General features: G+C 33.0%; 1 protein-coding gene across 2 annotated transcripts in view; it reads right to left on the bottom strand.

Moving 5' to 3' along the window:
• Ars2 (arsenic resistance protein 2) overlaps positions 1-18,163 on the bottom strand; it is a 505,227-nt gene that overhangs the window by 188,805 nt on the left and 298,259 nt on the right. For both annotated transcript variants that reach the window (XM_072529864.1, XM_072529863.1), the window contains exon 11: positions 2,924-3,140. In XM_072529864.1, the coding sequence (XP_072385965.1) occupies positions 2,924-3,140 (217 nt within the window). The remainder of the gene's footprint in view (positions 1-2,923; positions 3,141-18,163) is intronic.

Below are 18,163 nucleotides of genomic sequence, written 5' to 3'. Positions count from 1 at the left end.
AAATAAATCTTCACTGCCAATGTGACAGATTATTAGCCTTTTACCTTTTCCTGAAAATTTTAATATTTTAAAATTTACTTGAAGTGAAAAAGCTCACAAACATGTACCTGCAGGATAATTTAGCTATGTATATGCCAAATTTCATGTCAATCCAAGCGGTTCTTTAATATTTACAGCAAAAACCGTGAATAAATGGACTAAAAAGAAAATAAAACTTTTCGAAACATCAATAAATTAAAATATTGGTTTCTCTTACTTTTATTAACCATTTCGATACTGTTGTCGTAATAGTACGATTTTTATTTGCAGCTTTGATTAGCGAGCGCTGTACTATTACGCAAATTTATCTCCATCGTTCAGGTTCTGTCACCGTACATTTTTAAGTATTTACATCTTTGAAGAGCTATAATCGTAATAGTACGTTCTACATTGTCCATCTTGCTTACTAGTATCGTTCATGTACGTTACGATCCACAAATACACCATACTGATGCCGTACACACACGGCAGCACATCACGCACCTTAGCGCCGTACTTTCTGAATACCGTTTTTTTGAAGTTTTACGAAAACAAATTCCACTACTTCGATAAAACGAATATAAACAAACTGCCGACAAACGAAAAACGATTCAACTACTTCAATATAAAGAATGTAAACTACTGAGTGGCCGTCTCGATCGTAAAGTGCAAAATTTTCCGGACGCCGTATATGAGTAACGCGCAGCCGATACTTGGCCCGTAGCGAAAGGGTTAAAGTAATTACCGCAAGCTATTTTTACTTTTGATTAACAAATACTTTGTTTTTGGATACTAAAAGATCACTACACACTATAAAACTTAATACCAAACACTTAAATTAAACTCTAAAAAATAACACGACCAGTAAATAATTTAATAACTACAACATATAACACACAATATATTAACTTAAAAACCAACACGCTAAAAATACAATTTGAATTTAAACAGACTGACAAGTTTGGACCTGTAAAATCAAATTCCGTCTGGCTTAAGGCAATAAATTATATTTAATAGCCTCTTGACGAATGAGAGGGCGAATATCAACAAGTGCGTTTGTTGATAGTCGGCAATTTGCTGCCCGAATGTACCATAACTTCGTCCCAAAGTGTCCTAGGTAAACTGTTTTTCTTTTAAATTTGTAAAAAAATTAGGCTTTCCAAATATAAAAAAAATTAGTTTTTAGCATTTTTTTAAATAATAATAAGCACCACTAGACCCAACGTTGTATGTAATATAAAGGTTATAAGTTTATTTTAAAAAAAGTTATAACATTTATAAAAAACAGACATTTTTAACTTATTTTTCAACTTTCTAAGCAACAAATAAGAATAGGAATATTTAGAAAACGCTATTTTGAATGTTTTTATATGACTTTTTTGAGTTTTTTATTCTCGAAGTTGTGTCAAATGCTTTACTTTTTGCTGATAGACGAAGAAAGTGAAAATTTACCGTTTTTTGACCTTAATTTGTTAATAATTCGACTAATAATCCAAAAAATCGACTGCAGGAAACATATAGATTTTTGTTACAGAGGTTCATACTACTCAAAACAACTGCCGTTTGCCTGGTCGGTTCAGTGTCACAGACATGGTACTTTTTTTGCTTATTTCCCTGGTCTATTAAGCAGCAAATTCTAAAAACAGAACTCAGTTCAACCAGCAAACAACCATGGAAGACCTATTAGAGATTCCTGAAGAGATGAACCCACTAGAAACACCAGAGATCTGGGCTGTCTGTCACGCCAGGGAAGGAAGCGGAACGCATCCTCAACAAGTTTCACCAGTTATTTGGTACGCCACCATCACCACCAAGGAAGAACCGCGCTGACAACACACCGACGTGACTTAAAAGCCGCAGCAATGATGACTCCGTGGGAGCCACAGCTAGGAAACAATTCCGACTTGACGGAAATCGTCCCGATAGAACTGGTGGAAAAGGGGACCAAGAAATTCCGGGTGACCTGCAACAACGGCAGAAGAATAAAAATCAAGTTGCCAAGAAGAGTAAAAGGGATCACACCGTTGTAGGCTCCACGCTACAAAAAAATGTATGCTACATTTTTTTTTTCTCAAATAGAAGGATGTGTAACGATTTGCATCGCCTTGATACCGTCAGCGCTTCGTAGTCACGCATCCCTACCAGAAGGCCCTCCTCCATCGATGAGCACTAGAGGAGATGAAAGGCCTTCGACCGTATAAAAGAGCAGCCGCCGCAAAAGAAAGCAGAGTTTTGTCGGAGTATTGATCTGACAACAATTCCACTGGCCCAAGGGTATTGACTGAAAGCCAACCGCTTCCGCTAGAGTATTGATCTAGTGGCAGTTCCGTTCCTGAGTATTGATCTGGGACATACCTATTCTCTCCTGTGTCCAAGTACTGATTGGACAGCATCGGTTCCTCTCCGGGCCGAGTATTGATTGACCCGTTCCATCTCTATTCCTTTGACCCGTTTCCTACCGTCTGTGTCCAGTGTGTATTAATCACAGCTTAATTGCCCTTAAGATTTTATATCATTCATTGTATTTTATTTCTCGCAGATATTAAACAGTGGGCATACCGACGTGAATGCCTTCGTCGCCAGGATTGACGGTTTAATTTTTATTTATTGTATATATTACTTAGGATCTAATTTTATTTTGTTATTTATTTATTTCGAATACATTTTTATTTAATTTAAACTTGTGTTTTACTGAGTCTGCTGTCTAAAAGAGCTAGCCGTCACAAATATTATTTTTGTTGAAAATATGACGTACATAAATCAAAATAATTAAAATAATTCAAAAATTATCAAAAAAAATCATGGTTATCGCTATCGAATGCAGTCATTATAATTTGTAAAATTGCTATGTAAAATTAATGCAATGCTCAGTAAAAAATAAAATATGAGTGAATTTTAAATTTACCTTTAAATTTCTTTCCAGATAACGGACACAACCACTTATCCTTGGCTAATTCTCTTGTATTAACTTGTACAAATTTATCGATTTCAGTATCTACGTTCTTTAACGCCAAATTAACTAACTTCGATTCGTTCTTGTCTTTTTCTTGATGTAATTTTTCTGGTAAGAAGGCAGCCACTTTATTTTCTATGGGCAAACCAATAAACTGGGTCATATCGGTCTAAATAAAATAAAAGTTCTGTTAGATGTTTGTCTATAAAATTTATGAAAATACCTCTACCTTCCAGAAACAGATTTCTGAAATTCGTTTTTCAGAGTCTTTTCTCTTTAAATATATGTTCTTTTTTACACTAAGACAAGTTTCGCCTTTATTGAGACCCATTAGACAGTACCAGCTTGAAGAAAGATTCGGAGAGAGACATGTTTCTTAACAAAATTTCACTTTTCTTAAACGCTAATGCAAGACAATAAAAAGCAAAACATATCGTAGTGAAGAACAGATTTTATTAAAAAAAGTTAGGCATCACCACAAGTTCATGACTTCTGGCGCATAATATCGTCATCTATAAAATGAATTACAGAAATTTGTTTTTGGAAGTTAGCTTTGTGACAACCAGTTTAGTCAAATTACTTGCCACAAAGCGCAAATTGATAAAAATTTACATCTTAACATAATTTCTTAATTTATGTTTTTTTGAAAAAAATTTCCGTTTTGGCAATCGAACCGTCAAAACAAATGTAAAATGTAATTCTCTTTACAATCAATTGTGATTTAATCCCTTATAAATACAATATTTAAACCCGAGGAAGTAAGAATTTCACGAAATGACCAAGGTACAGAGATATCACGATGGAATTAATTTCTAATTTCCATATCGAATATTCGAATTTCTAATAAAATAATTCAATCCTAAAAAATAATGAAATAAAGATGCCGCTGGAATTGTGGTATTCTTGTGGGTGTCAGATTTTGTTTTTAAGAGTGAGTTATCCTCTTCAATATATTGATGGACTATATAATCAATGTCAACAGAAAAATGCTTACCCGACGAACTAGAACAACTTTAGAGAATTAATAGACAAACAGAAAAGAAGAAAAAAAGGATACACAAAAAAAACGAAACCACTTAAATAGTGAACTTAAATATGTAAGAAACCTTAAGGCCGTTCCTCACGATTCTGGGCATAGCTAAATTTCAATGTAAAAGTTTATATCAAATAACGCAAAAACTATGGCAGATATTGAGATGATTCTTTTTTATATGAAAGGTCTTAAAAAGTTCTAGTGCACTATTTGGTTGTAAATTAATAAACAATTTTTTTTTTCAAATATTGTTGGTTAAAATAAACGTAAAAACGTTTTTTTTTTTTTAATAAAAAAGTGTTTTTATTTTTAACATAAAGTGTAACACAAAGCAGCTATTTGGTATAAACTTTTCAAAAAATCTCAAAGTTCTGCTAAATGTACTTCTATTTCGGTCAGCATAGGATGTCCTTCCCTCTGTCAGCATAGGACACCCTCTCGGGGGAGGGTTATAAATAATGTTGAATAACATTATTAGGGCTTATTCCGACTTTTGACAAACCAGTGTGTTTATTGTTTTTAAAATGGGTAGTTCACGAAAACGTTTATGTTCCGGACGAAAAAGTCAACGACGATTGAGGAAATTTTATATAAATAAGCAGTAAGTACGTATAATTTGACTAAATTTTTATATGAATAGAAATATTTTCTGTTGATTTGTGACATTTTCCTTAAATGTTTATACGGTTTTTATAATAATTTTATTGTTTCAGTATTTGCTTATATAATAATAATTTATTATGTAGAAACAGCATAGAATTTTGGTCAATCCGCCATTACATTTTTTTTGTATTTCAATCAGAATTATTATTTTCTTTTCTTCATTACATGAGCTCATAGTAATACCCAAATATTTTGTAGTATTTGAATATGGAATTTGATCATTTATATTTATTGGAATATTTATTTTGAACGTTTTTGTTTGTAAAGTTTACATAATATATGAAGTTTGTTTCGTCACTTGCTTGTACAGTCATATTAGTCCAGGGTAATAGGGATTTTCTCGCGACACTCAATAATCCAGGTAGCTGACAACTTTTTTAGTTATTGTAGACCTATAAGAAGAAAACCTACTTGTTTCCTGTCTAAAGTTCGAAGCAGTTTTTTAATGATTAACAATTTAATGCAAAAAACGCGATTTTTTGCACTATATTAGAAAGCTAAATGACATAAAATTACAAAATTTTATTTTTTAGAATATTGACGAATTTTCAAAAATTAGTTCAAATGGTGACTAGGAAGAACCTACAAATCCATGGAATTTAAATATCGAACAAACAATTTCAAACTAATAAAATTTTCTATATCTCCGGATCTACTCAATGGATTTTCATCATTCTTTTTTTAATTTGTATGTAATTTCTACGTACATTACAAATATGTAATTTGTTTATATATTAATTAATTAATTAATAGTCTAGTTTGTTTAAACAATTCGTGAAAAAATAATTTTCTTCCAAAAATCTATTTTTTTAATACTAGTATCATTAATAATCATAGAAAAAATAGCGTTTTTTGTATTAAATTGTTAATAATTAAATAACGGCTCCAAATTCAAGGCAGGAAACAAGTAGGTTTTCTTCCTATAGGTCTACAATAACTAAAAAAGTTGTCAGCGACCTGGATTATTGAGTGTCACGAATATGCTCTATTTTTTGCTTATTTCCCTGGAGTATATTATATTTGATTAACACCTGTGTAATTTCTCTATCGCTTCCTCACTTATTTTGCATATTGCTATGATAGCAGTATTATCGGTAAATGTTGCAATTGTATTATTTTCTAGGACAATAATATAACACGTATACAAAAGGTAAAGACACTTCTTTGTGGCAGCCCTGCTGTAATTTCCTTCAGTTCCGTATGTATCTTCCTGTTTAATTCTGAAATATCTTTCCAAGATGCAGGATTCAATTATTTGAGAGTATCGTTTTGGTAAATATAGTCTTAGTTTATAGTTATGACGTCTTTGTCATACTTTAGCATATACCTGAGTCACATCCTAAATTGTCTATCATATTATCCTTCATGATCCATGTTTCACATCCATATTTCTATACATCAAATTTCTATATATTTTTTAATTGTAATGGTAATTTATATATGGAAATACCAAGCTGAAATTTCCATGTATCCTTAACAATATTTTTCTAATCTCTACAAAGATTAAAGCGGAATTTTGTCGTGTAAATACCAAATTATATTGTCGAAATAAAATAGGGTAATCAAATTTCTACATTTCTGAGAAAGGCTGATCCATTTCCTGCTATTCTCTTTGCTATTTCTGTTGTTGACAAACAAATTTGTCCCATTTGCATTTGTTGAAATGAAAAACTCCAGAAAGTAATAGAAATAGAATAGTAATTTTTTAGGAAAGCCAATCTTGATTATGTGGATGAAATTTCGAACACGGCACTTGAAAGTGAAGTTCATCCTTCAACGAGTGTGTAAGTGAACCATTTTCTTATTATTTAGTATTTGGAATATAGGGGAGTAAATGTAGATCGAAAACTTGAATTGTATCGGAAAAATTCAAACAAGCTTATATTTTTCTAAAATTTTTTTTGTTAGGTTATAAATGTTAAAAGAAAAAGTTCTAATCACAGATTTCGCCGCTAATTGTTTATTAATTGTTTAAACAATAATAATTGTTTAGTATAAATAATTTTAAAAATATTGGTGAATTCATCATTTTACTTTGATAAAAAACGTTTCTATTTTATTTTTGATTATGCTGAATTCTATCGCTAAATTTCCCACCTCTACTAGTTTCATCTCGTTTCATTTTACAGAGTCTTATGTTTTCCTTCTTTTGCGTTATTCTGCCAGTTATTAAACGTTCATCATTGTAAAAGGTTTTTTTTGACGGTCGAGTCAGTTTTTTTTTTAAATTTATATTTTCGTAGGTATTTCAAAAAACAACTAATTTCGCAGTTAATTTGTTTAATAAAAATGAAGCACCCACTTTTGGAGAAGAACTTTTTGATATGTTGTTTATTAAACATTTCTTAATGAAATTACAAAAAGTTCTATCTTGTTTGAATTTTTCCGTAAGCAAAAAACCATTGACTCTCTGAATAACAAAATTGCTTTTTTGTAGGCATGGCCAAGTGGATTCTGGAATTCGAACGGAAGGCGTTTCTAAAGAGTTTCAGATTCTTCAGATCTTCAGATAAACATTTTATTTTTAGGTCATCTTCTAAAATTTGTGGAAGAAGAATTATAGACGTCTGTCATTTTTCCAAAGCTCTGCTAAGTTTTCCACACTGTGGACTATTTTCTTGTGATGGTAGTACAGCAGAGCAAAGAAACCAGAAAGGGATTGGAATCAACTTTTTTTTTCAATGTAATATCTGCAAATCGACTGTGGAAGTTTCAACGGATGATCCACATTCGCAACAGACTCCAATCAATACTGCTGCTGTAACTGGAGTGATATCGGTTGGGTTAGGATATTCCAATTTAAAAGAATGGTGTTCGACCCTTAATATGCCAGTGATGTCAGAGAGCATCTACAAAAAAACAGAAGAGAAGCTCATGGACAGTTTCTATAACACATCCATGGAGTTGATGTTAGCTACTGGAAAAGAGGAAGAAAGTCTGGCACGAGAATGGGGTGAAGTTGATCCAGAAGACCACAAAGCTGTTATTAGTGTAATAGCTGATGGTGCATGGGCAAGAAGATCAATTAAATCTGTTATTTTTAGCCAATTCGGGTGTGGCTTGTATTATCGGAAAAAGAACTGGTTAGCTATTGTACTTAGGCGTAAAAAAAAGTATTGTGTGTGTGTGCGTCAAAAAATCCTATTACTTCACACGTATGTTACAAAAATTATAACGGTACTTCGACTGCGATGGAAAGTGCAATTGTTGTAGAAGGGTTTAAACAGAGCATACAAATGCACAACTTAAAATATAAATATTCTATTGCTGATGACGATAGCAGTACATACAAAAAAATATGTGAAGCCAAGCTGTATGACAATAACTTTTTTATTGAGAATTTTATTGAGAAAATCGAGTGCAAAAACCATTTACACAATTTTGTCAATCGATTAAGAGAGTTGTCTTCAAAAAAACAAAGTTCTGCGGGAAAAGCTATTCCTTTACTATTAAGATCTTACTATTAAGACTATTTACAATTGATTGTGCTGTCAAATATCACCGGGAAAACAATTCCAGTGACAATCTAAAAATACTTGGTTTACAACAAGATATTAAAAACACTGCGTATCACGTGTTCGGCGATCACAAAAATTGTGCCGCTTATTTTTGTAAAAAACAAAATTTGGACCAGGAAATTAATTACATTCCTGAAATGCAAGAGTGTGGTTTGTTGTCCGATATTATATCATTCAGCAATAGGCTCAAATATCATGCAACAAGTTTGATAAAAAGCGCCACCAATAATAACGCAGAAACTTTCAATTCTGTTATAGCAAAATTTGTTGGAGGTAAACGTGTAAATCACACCAAGAGAGGTGACTATCGGTTAAGGTGTTTGGCGGCAGCAGTCTCATATAATTCACGGGGAAATTATTTAAATAATATATTGCAAAATATAAGCAAAAGTCCAACTGGTTATTACCAAAATTTATTTGCTCAAAAAAAAATTAAAAAATGGGTCCAACAAACAAAAAGACAAGAAAATATTAAAAAACAAAGTAATAATCAACCTGATAAAGACTATGACCTAAATGCAGAAGAATTAGTTCAGTTGTTAGATGAAGACTTCGAAGCAAAAAACGGAAATTTTTAAAAAAATTACAAAAAAAAATCTCAGAAAGAACAGATTTTTAATAATACAACGACCCAAAATAACAGTGCTGCATGGTTTATTGAACGTCAATAACGATTAACGTCCAGCAATTTCGGAAAAATATGTAAATTGCGAGACACAACAGACAGAACTAAAACAGTGGAAGCAATATTGAATCCAACGTTTTAATTTTGTGGAACTAGATTTACGGAATACGGAATTGCGAACTACCAGGCTTTTTTATACATGATGAATATCCCTTTCTTGCAGCTAGTCCTGATGGTTTAATAGGTGACTCAGGCGTAGTCGAAATCAAATGTCCATATAAATCAAGAGAACTTACGCCTGAAGAAGCTATTGAACAAAAAAAAAACTTCAATTTTGCCATGATTCCTATTACTATCAAGTACAAGGACAGTTATTTATATCTAATAGAGAATACTGTTACTTTGCAATAGTAAATGGTACAATGGACCCCAAAAGGTATTTTATTCGAAAAGATCTATAAATATGTAAAACTGTGGGAAAATATGCTACCAAAATTGCAAGATTTTTATTATAATTTTTATCTGAAACTGCTTCTAAAGAAGCATTACATATAACACATAATACTATTATGTGAATTTGATAGTAATATGCGTGATTTCTCTTTAAAATATATCTATTATCTTTTACTTCCATATACTTTGGTATTTTCTTCTCTATTGCATCTTTAGGCAATAAATCTTTGCTGAAATTGGACATTTAATTTGGACAATAATATTACCTATGAGTCGATCGGCTGTTGCAGCTAAAAAACGATATTCCTAATGAACAAACATTCCTGATGGGCAAATATCTAAAGCAAGCATTTCGCTTAATTCTTATACTGCAATGGATTGTTTTTCTATTCCATAGGCTGTGAATTTATTTTCTTTATAAGCATTTGAAATAATATCTTTGTCAACCTAATAGACGTAAATTCTTTCATTTTAATTTCATGAATGTTGTGGGGTATTAACAAACAAATGTACTATTACAAATTAATAGTACTTAATTAACAGAACTATTCCTTCGATAACTCTGGCGAGAAAATAATGGACTTTTCCTCATTGGTGCAAATAATTATTAAAATTTAAATGGTTGCAATAAACAATCAAAAACAATTTATAGGTTTAGGTAAAACTAGGTAAAAACTTACCGCTGGGTCTAATTACCAGGGTTTGCACTACAAAACAATGAACGAAATCAATTCAATATGCGTGCATGGGTTCACGTGCCGGGTTGCGTCCTTTCTTTTCAACGACTGGTGCTCTTCTCTTTCAAAGGGACGCATTCCACGAGCCCGATGGCGGTACTTATAGGGATCGTAGGAATACAGGGAGGACAAATGTATTGATTAATTTATACAACCATATTTGAATTTAAACATTCTCCCCCCTTTAAAGGCCATAAGGTCTTTAAAAAACAAAACGAATTCCAAATACTATCATTACTTAAACAACTAAAACGATAATTAATACAAACAATTCCTATACAAATCTTACACAAATATTCAAAACTTAAACTACAATAAAAAAATTAAAATTAAAATGGTGGTTTCGTCGCGGTTATATTGACAAAAGCCGAACAAAACAAAATTAATAAAAACGTTGTAAAGCGGCCAAAAAAGCTTCCGCGGTCAAATCACTAGCTAATTCAAGATTTAAAGCCTTTGTAGCGCAACATACAAATAGACACAAATAGGGCTTTTGAGTTCTAACTCCCCTGTAACGAGACATGGTTATCGAAAACGGTCCACCATAATCTAACCCACAAATCGAAAAGGGTTTAATGGCACCGAGACGAAATTTAGGCAAATTACCCATAGGGGGTTGTAAGTTTTTAGGAGATTGTTTCCAACATCTAATACATTTGGACAATACCGAATTAACGGCTTGTTTAGAAGACATTATCCAAAACCTTTGACTAACCAAAAACTGAGTACTCTTAAATCCAGCATGTAAATACTTCTCATGATAATGACGAACTAGAAGAGTAGTAAGACGAGATTTTTTTGGTAACAAAAACGGGTGTTTTGCTTCATACGATAACGAAGACTGAGATAGATGACCACACCTACTCTTAAACACTGAGTACTATCATCTAAAAATACTCCCAACTTACGAAATGGTTTTGGAAAAGAATTTGATTGAAGATGTTCTTCAAAATACTTTTCTTGTGTAAATCTGACAAGAATAATCAACGAGTCTTCTAATTCTACGAAAGTCAAGGGTCTTGACCGTTTCGACCTTTTATAACGAGAGTTGTGCGCGAATCGCAACATAAAAGCCAAAATTCTTTGGATCGAGGTAAAAGACGATTTATTTTTCAGCAAACAAGACAGAAAATGTTCCTCACGAGTGGAAACAAACACTAAAGCTTTCTTTATCTCTTCCAAAGAGGATTTTTCCTGCAATGAGGGAGGAACCTCTGGAAAAATTAATGGAATATTATACAAAAACGAAGTACCTGTTAACCAGTCTAATTTTGATAGAAAAGCGGCCGGTAGCATGCCTCGCGAAGGCGCATCGGCTGCATTATTTCGAGATTCGATATAATGCCAAGAATAATTTTGACTATGGGACTGGATATACGAAATGCGATTTGCGACGAAAGTTTTGAATCTCGAGTGGGAGCTTTTAATCCAGTGCAATACGATTTGAGAATCTAACCAAGCATACACATTTTCAAATATTATATGCTTCCACGACTCTAACACAAACGACATAAGTTTTACCAAATGAACAGCAGCTAACAATTCTAATCGAGGTATAGTAATCTGTTTTATAGGAGCTACTTTCGATTTGGCACACAGTAAATTAACTTGAACTAGGTTACGAGTATCAATACTACGAATATAAACGACACAAGCATATCCCTTTTCACTAGCATCGGCAAATCCATGAAGCTCTAAGATGGGACATGAGGAAATATTCAAAAAACGAGGAATTTTGAACTGTGAAATAAGAGATAGTTCGCTCTTATATTGTTCCCATACCCGAATTATTTCCGAAGGAGGACGATCATCCCATTTAAGACCGGTTGCCCAAAGTTGTTGGATTAAATGTTTAATAAAAAAGGTAATAGGTGTTAAGTAACCACAAGGATCATAAATTCGAGCTAATTCGGACAAAAACGATCTTTTAGTACAAGGGACGTCTTGCAATTTGACTGAAAATTGAAAGACGTCGGACTGTGCAATCCACTTCAAACCAAGGATTTTTAATGAAGGACCATTTGCTTCTGGATCAAAATTAATGGAGTGAGGATTAATATGGGATTCAGGAAATTGCGACAACAATTTGGATTCATTCGAACACCATTTCCGTAATTCAAAGCCTCCTAACTTTAACAAAGCGACTAATTCGTTAACTAAAGTTTGTGCTTCTTCGAGAGTCGAAGCACCAAAAACAAAATCATCAATATACGAAGCGTGACGAATAAGCGAGACGGCGTTAGGAAAACGAGAGCCTTCGTCTAATGCTAATTGTTGGAGAGTTCTTAAAGCGAGATACGGCGAAGATACTATTCCAAAAGTAACAGTTAATAAACGATATTCCTGAATTTCCTCAGCGCTAGAAAATCTCCATAACACGCGTTGATAATCCATGTGTTCAGGAGCGACTAAAATATTACGATACATCTGACGAATGTCCGCACACAGCGCAAAACGTTTAAGTCTAAAATTCAACAACAGCGAGACTATGTTCTGTTGCAGCTTAGGACCGACCAGTAAATAGTCGTTTAAAGATTTACCGCGACTGGGACTTTTCTGAGACGCATTATATACAACTCGAATTTTACTTGAAACACTATCTGGTTTCACAACGCAATGATGTGGAATATAATACTTTCCCCTTTTCTTTTCGGCATTAGAGACTAACTGCATATGATCTAAATCAAGATACTCCTGCATATGAAAAGAATATTCTTTTTTCAAACTTGGTTGACGAGATAAGCGTCGTTCTAATGATAGCAATCTATTTAAAGCAATATCATAGCTATCTTGCAAACAAGGCGGCGATTCACGAAAAGGCAAAGATACAACATATTTACCCGAGACGTCCCGATTATGCGTTTCCAGATAAATGTTCTCACACAGAACGTCTTCTGGTTCTGAAACTGGCTTTTCCGGTACGTTTTCCAGTTCCCAAAATTTCGTTAACGAAGAATTTAGTGGGTCTTCAATATTTGAAAGACAAACAAGCGAAGTCGACGAAAGGTTAGGTGTGCTAGTAGGTCCTAACAAAATATAACCAAAAACGGTATTTAGGGCATCTGGTTGTCCCGCTTTACCTTCAATTTTACCTTCTAACAACACCTTCGAAAATATGCTACAACCAATTAACAAATCTATAGATTGACTACAGTTAAATTCGGGATCGGCTAACTTCAAATTTTTAATATAATTCCACGTCGATATGTCAATTTTGGTGCTCGGCAAATCCGAGCAAACCCGATCTGTAATAATAGCCTTCAAGTGAAACACCGGTGACTCCTGATGACGAGGTTGGATAGAAAAACTTATTTGACCTTGATTCAGTTTCGTTTGCATCGAATTGAGTCCGTTAAACTCAAATAAACAAGGAGTTTTAGGCCAACCTAATCTACTGGCAGCTTTACGACTAATGAACGAACTCATTGAACCTGAATCTAGCAGACATCTCAAGGGCTGTTTACACCCCTTACTATCAATCGCGTGAACTAAAACGGTACCGAGCAAAATTTCCTTTTTTGTCTCGTTTTTCTTCCCTATAAAACTAGCAGCACAATGTGATATTTCAGGCGAATTTTGTTCGACTCCCGATGCCCCTGGATTATTAGTATTTTCTATGGACGACTGACTATTGGAACGATTTCTATCAAAATGCAACAAACTATTATGAAGGTGACTATTACATTTACTACATTTAAAGGCCTTTGGACACGACTTGACAGAATGATTAGCCTGATTAAGACACCTAAAACACGAGGAAGATTCTTTACAAAATTGGTATCTTTCTTTTGGAGATTTTTTCAAAAACAACGAGCAATGGTTAAGAAAATGACTTTGTTTACATAAAGCACAACATATTGACGACGAATTTGTAACAAAGGATGAACTACTATTATGCCTTGACTCATTGGAATGTTTATAATTACACTTTGGCTCCGAATAAGTTGGAGCCCTCGACGATTTCTTAGATTCACTTAAGCTACTATTCAAATTATCGTAAGCAATGTACTGAGTTTCAATAAACTCTACCAATTTTTGAAATGACGGGATTTTATTCGATTTATTTTCTAACTCAAATAACTTTACTGAATCCGCGTCTAATTTCGACAAAAGTAAATTAAACATAATAAAATCCCAATGTTCTGTCGGAAGACCTAATGTTTTCAATGCGGCTAAATTTTCTAAAAACGTATCTACTAATTTAGCAAGATTTTTCGAATTAACTACCGATATTTTCTGTACGCCCAAGATCGCATCCCAATGCGCGGTCGCACAACGACGAACATTTGTGTAGCGTTTAACAATTAGATCGTAAGCAATTTGATAATTATCGCTGTTTATTGACAAATTACGAATCAAACTAAGTGGAGTCCCTTCTAAACATCCTTTCAAATACTTAAACTTTTCTACGTCTGCTAGGTCTGCGTTATTATGTACAACCGAATTATATAAGTCTAAAAACGAACTAAACTCCTTAAAATCACCCTTAAATTTAGGCAGCTCTATTTTAGGCAAGCGAATATTTGATTGTGGAACTACTACTGATCTAAACGGTTCTGGAGTTTCAAATTGTGGCTCAGATAATTCCGCACTAAATAGTTTTATTTTATAAAATTGTTCCAAAAATAATTCCCGAACATTTTCTTCAACCCTCGTATCCGCGTCTGGTACAGAAAGAATATTACTAATAATATTAGTGTGATGTTTTAAGAACTCTTCGCGAATCGAATCTAAATCCTCTAGTCTAATTTTAAATAAAGGGCGAATAGAAACGTCTGAAAGGGCCTTAAAACCTAAATCGAAAATTAACTGAATATCATTTAAAGCAGTTTTTCTTAAAAATTTGAGCTTCCTATTCTTTTCTTCAAGTTTTTCCATTTTAAATTTTTAACAAGTTCCAATAATATTATACAAACGAAAGTGTACAAAAATGTGGTCTAAAACCCCGAAATTACCGATTTGTAATTCGATACTTTATTAAAACGACGATAATCCCCTTTTAAAAAGTCCCATATGGTCGACTTTACAAAAAGGTCATAAATTATTCTCGAGCCACGACAAGAGACGCAAACTTAAGATAAGAACCCTCAAAACGATAAAAAATACTACATTCGACGAAACCAACCATTCAAATTTAAATAAAACAAAAATATTTTTTCAACAAATGAGTTCAAATCCGGATAGATAGGCCAATGTGGGGTATTAACAAACAAATGTACTATTACAAATTAATAGTACTTAATTAACAGAACTATTCCTTCGATAACTCTGGCGAGAAAATAATGGACTTTTCCTCATTGGTGCAAATAATTATTAAAATTTAAATGGTTGCAATAAACAATCAAAAACAATTTATAGGTTTAGGTAAAACTAGGTAAAAACTTACCGCTGGGTCTAATTACCAGGGTTTGCACTACAAAACAACGAACGAAATCAATTCAATATGCGTGCATGGGTTCACGTGCCGGGTTGCGTCCTTTCTTTTCAACGACTGGTGCTCTTCTCTTTCAAAGGGACGCATTCCACGAGCCCGATGGCGGTACTTATAGGGATCGTAGGAATACAGGGAGGACAAATGTATTGATTAATTTATACAACCATATTTGAATTTAAACAAATGTTTTTATTCGCTACATCTCAACATTTTCCATTTCAGAATATTTATCATCAAACTGTAATCTACGTTAAAAGCCAATTTACCAGTAAAAAAGTAACAAAAAAAACAAAAGAAAATATAAGACATAAAAAAACGAATTCAGCAATACTGTGACCAAAAAATATCTTGTTATACATTAAAAGTTTATCTTCGATTTGATTGTTATGATTTATAGGACGATTATTTGTTACCTGTATGCAGCTTTGCTAAGTTGTGAATTAATTATTCAATCAATAATATTACTCTGGTATACTCGTATTATTCTAATTACCCCATAACCGCACTGAATAGAAGACCGCCCGTTCGCTTTATTGTGTAGACCCAAGACTTTTCACCACAGGGGGTGGGTGTCCCGGTTGTAAGTAGATATAAAGCTCAACTCTAGTACAAGATGACGTTTAGACTATTCTTCGAGAATGGATTTTGTTTTCGTAAAGAAAGATATTTTTGAAATAGAGATTCCACTGAACTTAACCGTTAGGATTTTCGAGGATAAGCCTTAACAGAAAAAAGAATTCAGAGCATTCTATAAGACAGTTAACATCAACAGAATAGAATTTAAGGCAACTACAAACCAATGTAGAGGACGAAAGCGGAAAAGACGAGAGGAAAGAAAACCACCAACGATTCTTTAAGTTAAGCGAGCAGTTAAAAAAACTAGTCAGAAACAAATCACCCGGAATAGATAATCTCCCAGTTGAACTATATAAAGAAGGTGGCCATGATACCATAATGGTACTACATCAGCTCATAAAACAAATATGGACACAAAAATCCCTCTCCTCTGATTGGAATATTGGAATACTTTGCACCATACAGAAAAAAGAAGCTAACTTCTTGCAAAATTTGTTTTAATTCTGTTTTTGACATGATGGCAAATAGCAAAACAAGCATCATATTTACTATCTCTCAAAAGATTAAAATTCATTCATTTTTACATATTTCTTGGGAAAATTTGTCTATTATAATCCCTCTTTAGAAAGTTATTTTAACATTTACAGTTAGTCGAATCAAGCGGTTATTTTTTTTCGTGTCCGCTACGTATTTATGTGTTTCTGAGAAGGACAATATGAACGATTTTGTGTAGTTTACGTTTTTCCCCAAGGTAAAATTTTATAGTTTTTAGAAACGACCTCCCCTCCAGTAGGGACTTCTGTTAGTATCATTAGTTTTCTCGTGGTATTTTAAATGATTTACACTGAAATTGTTAAACCGGAGAGTGCTCCCATTTTGGTTATATTTAAAAAGGTGTTTTGGTATCAACAGATGCCAACCTCTAATATAATGTAATTTTCAAGTTAAAGTTAATTTCATGTAATCGAATATTAAATATGCTTAAACAACGTTTTGCTAGGAAACGCACCTCAGAAATTAGCTTAAAACATTAACTTAAGCCTTAAGCGGAATAAAGTCAATTATATGAAACCAACCTGAAGCATGAAAACTTAATAAATAAAGTCGTCATAAGAACGTTAAATTAAATAAAAAAAATAATCCACAATACTTTTTGAAAACATCTTCATAAAAAAACGCATCTGGGTGAAAGTCATCTCTATTTCGGTTCATAGACTACATACTGCACTAAATTAATATGTTTATTACAAAACTAGAATTTTTAAATTTACTTTGTGTACCTACTCAATAAATAATAATAATTACTGAATAATAATTCAGTACCCTTCACGCACTGAATGTCGATTCGAAAACCAACAAAAACGTTTCGTATTAGCCTAAAATAGAATTGTAATCTTATAAAAATCAAATACCTTTTTTAATCTAACTCATAAAAAATTATTTTGACGTCGACCTAAAGTAATAGGAAACTTAATGCACTTATAAAAGCAGCACGTGTGAATTTTCAAAAACGTTAATCACTTATAACAAATATCGTAAAGTGATCAGAAACTTGTTTAACCCATAAAACCCGTTGAAAGTGCAAGCCAATACTTATCGCAATATTAAAAAAAATCCCAAAATTATTATCTTTAGACAATTATGTTAAATACTTTGCGCTACGCTAAAATAAATATAAAAGAAAACATACAAATAAAACACGATGCCACAGCATTAGAAAATAGAATGCACTCCAACGAGCCTACCTGCCGAAAAATTGACTGAATAGGATTTTACACACATTAGTACAAAGTGCATCCTCCTGACGGCGCTCTACTATAGAGATCACAGCTGATGCCACAAAGTGGTGATATTAATATGCCACAAAGTGGTGTGATATACATCACACACAAAATAACGTTAAATTAAAACTAAGCGAGCACTAACGAAAACAGACGACAAAACGTCATCGATAGGTGAAAGGTTTGCGGTAACTTCCAAAATAATCCGCAGTATATCTGTTTTTATAATAATATGATTCATTTTGTTGTGACATCCGAGTGTATGATGCCACAACAAAAACAGTGGCCACATTGCAGGATGGTGCACGCACATGATGCCACAACAAATATAAAACAAACACAAACACACACACACACACCCACACCCACACA

This window comes from Diabrotica undecimpunctata, chromosome 4 (assembly GCF_040954645.1).
Source record: "Diabrotica undecimpunctata isolate CICGRU chromosome 4, icDiaUnde3, whole genome shotgun sequence".
NCBI classification, from domain to species: Eukaryota; Metazoa; Arthropoda; class Insecta; order Coleoptera; family Chrysomelidae; genus Diabrotica; species Diabrotica undecimpunctata.
Note: the sequence above shows the minus strand (reverse complement) of the source record. Positions and strands in the feature narration are given on the sequence as shown.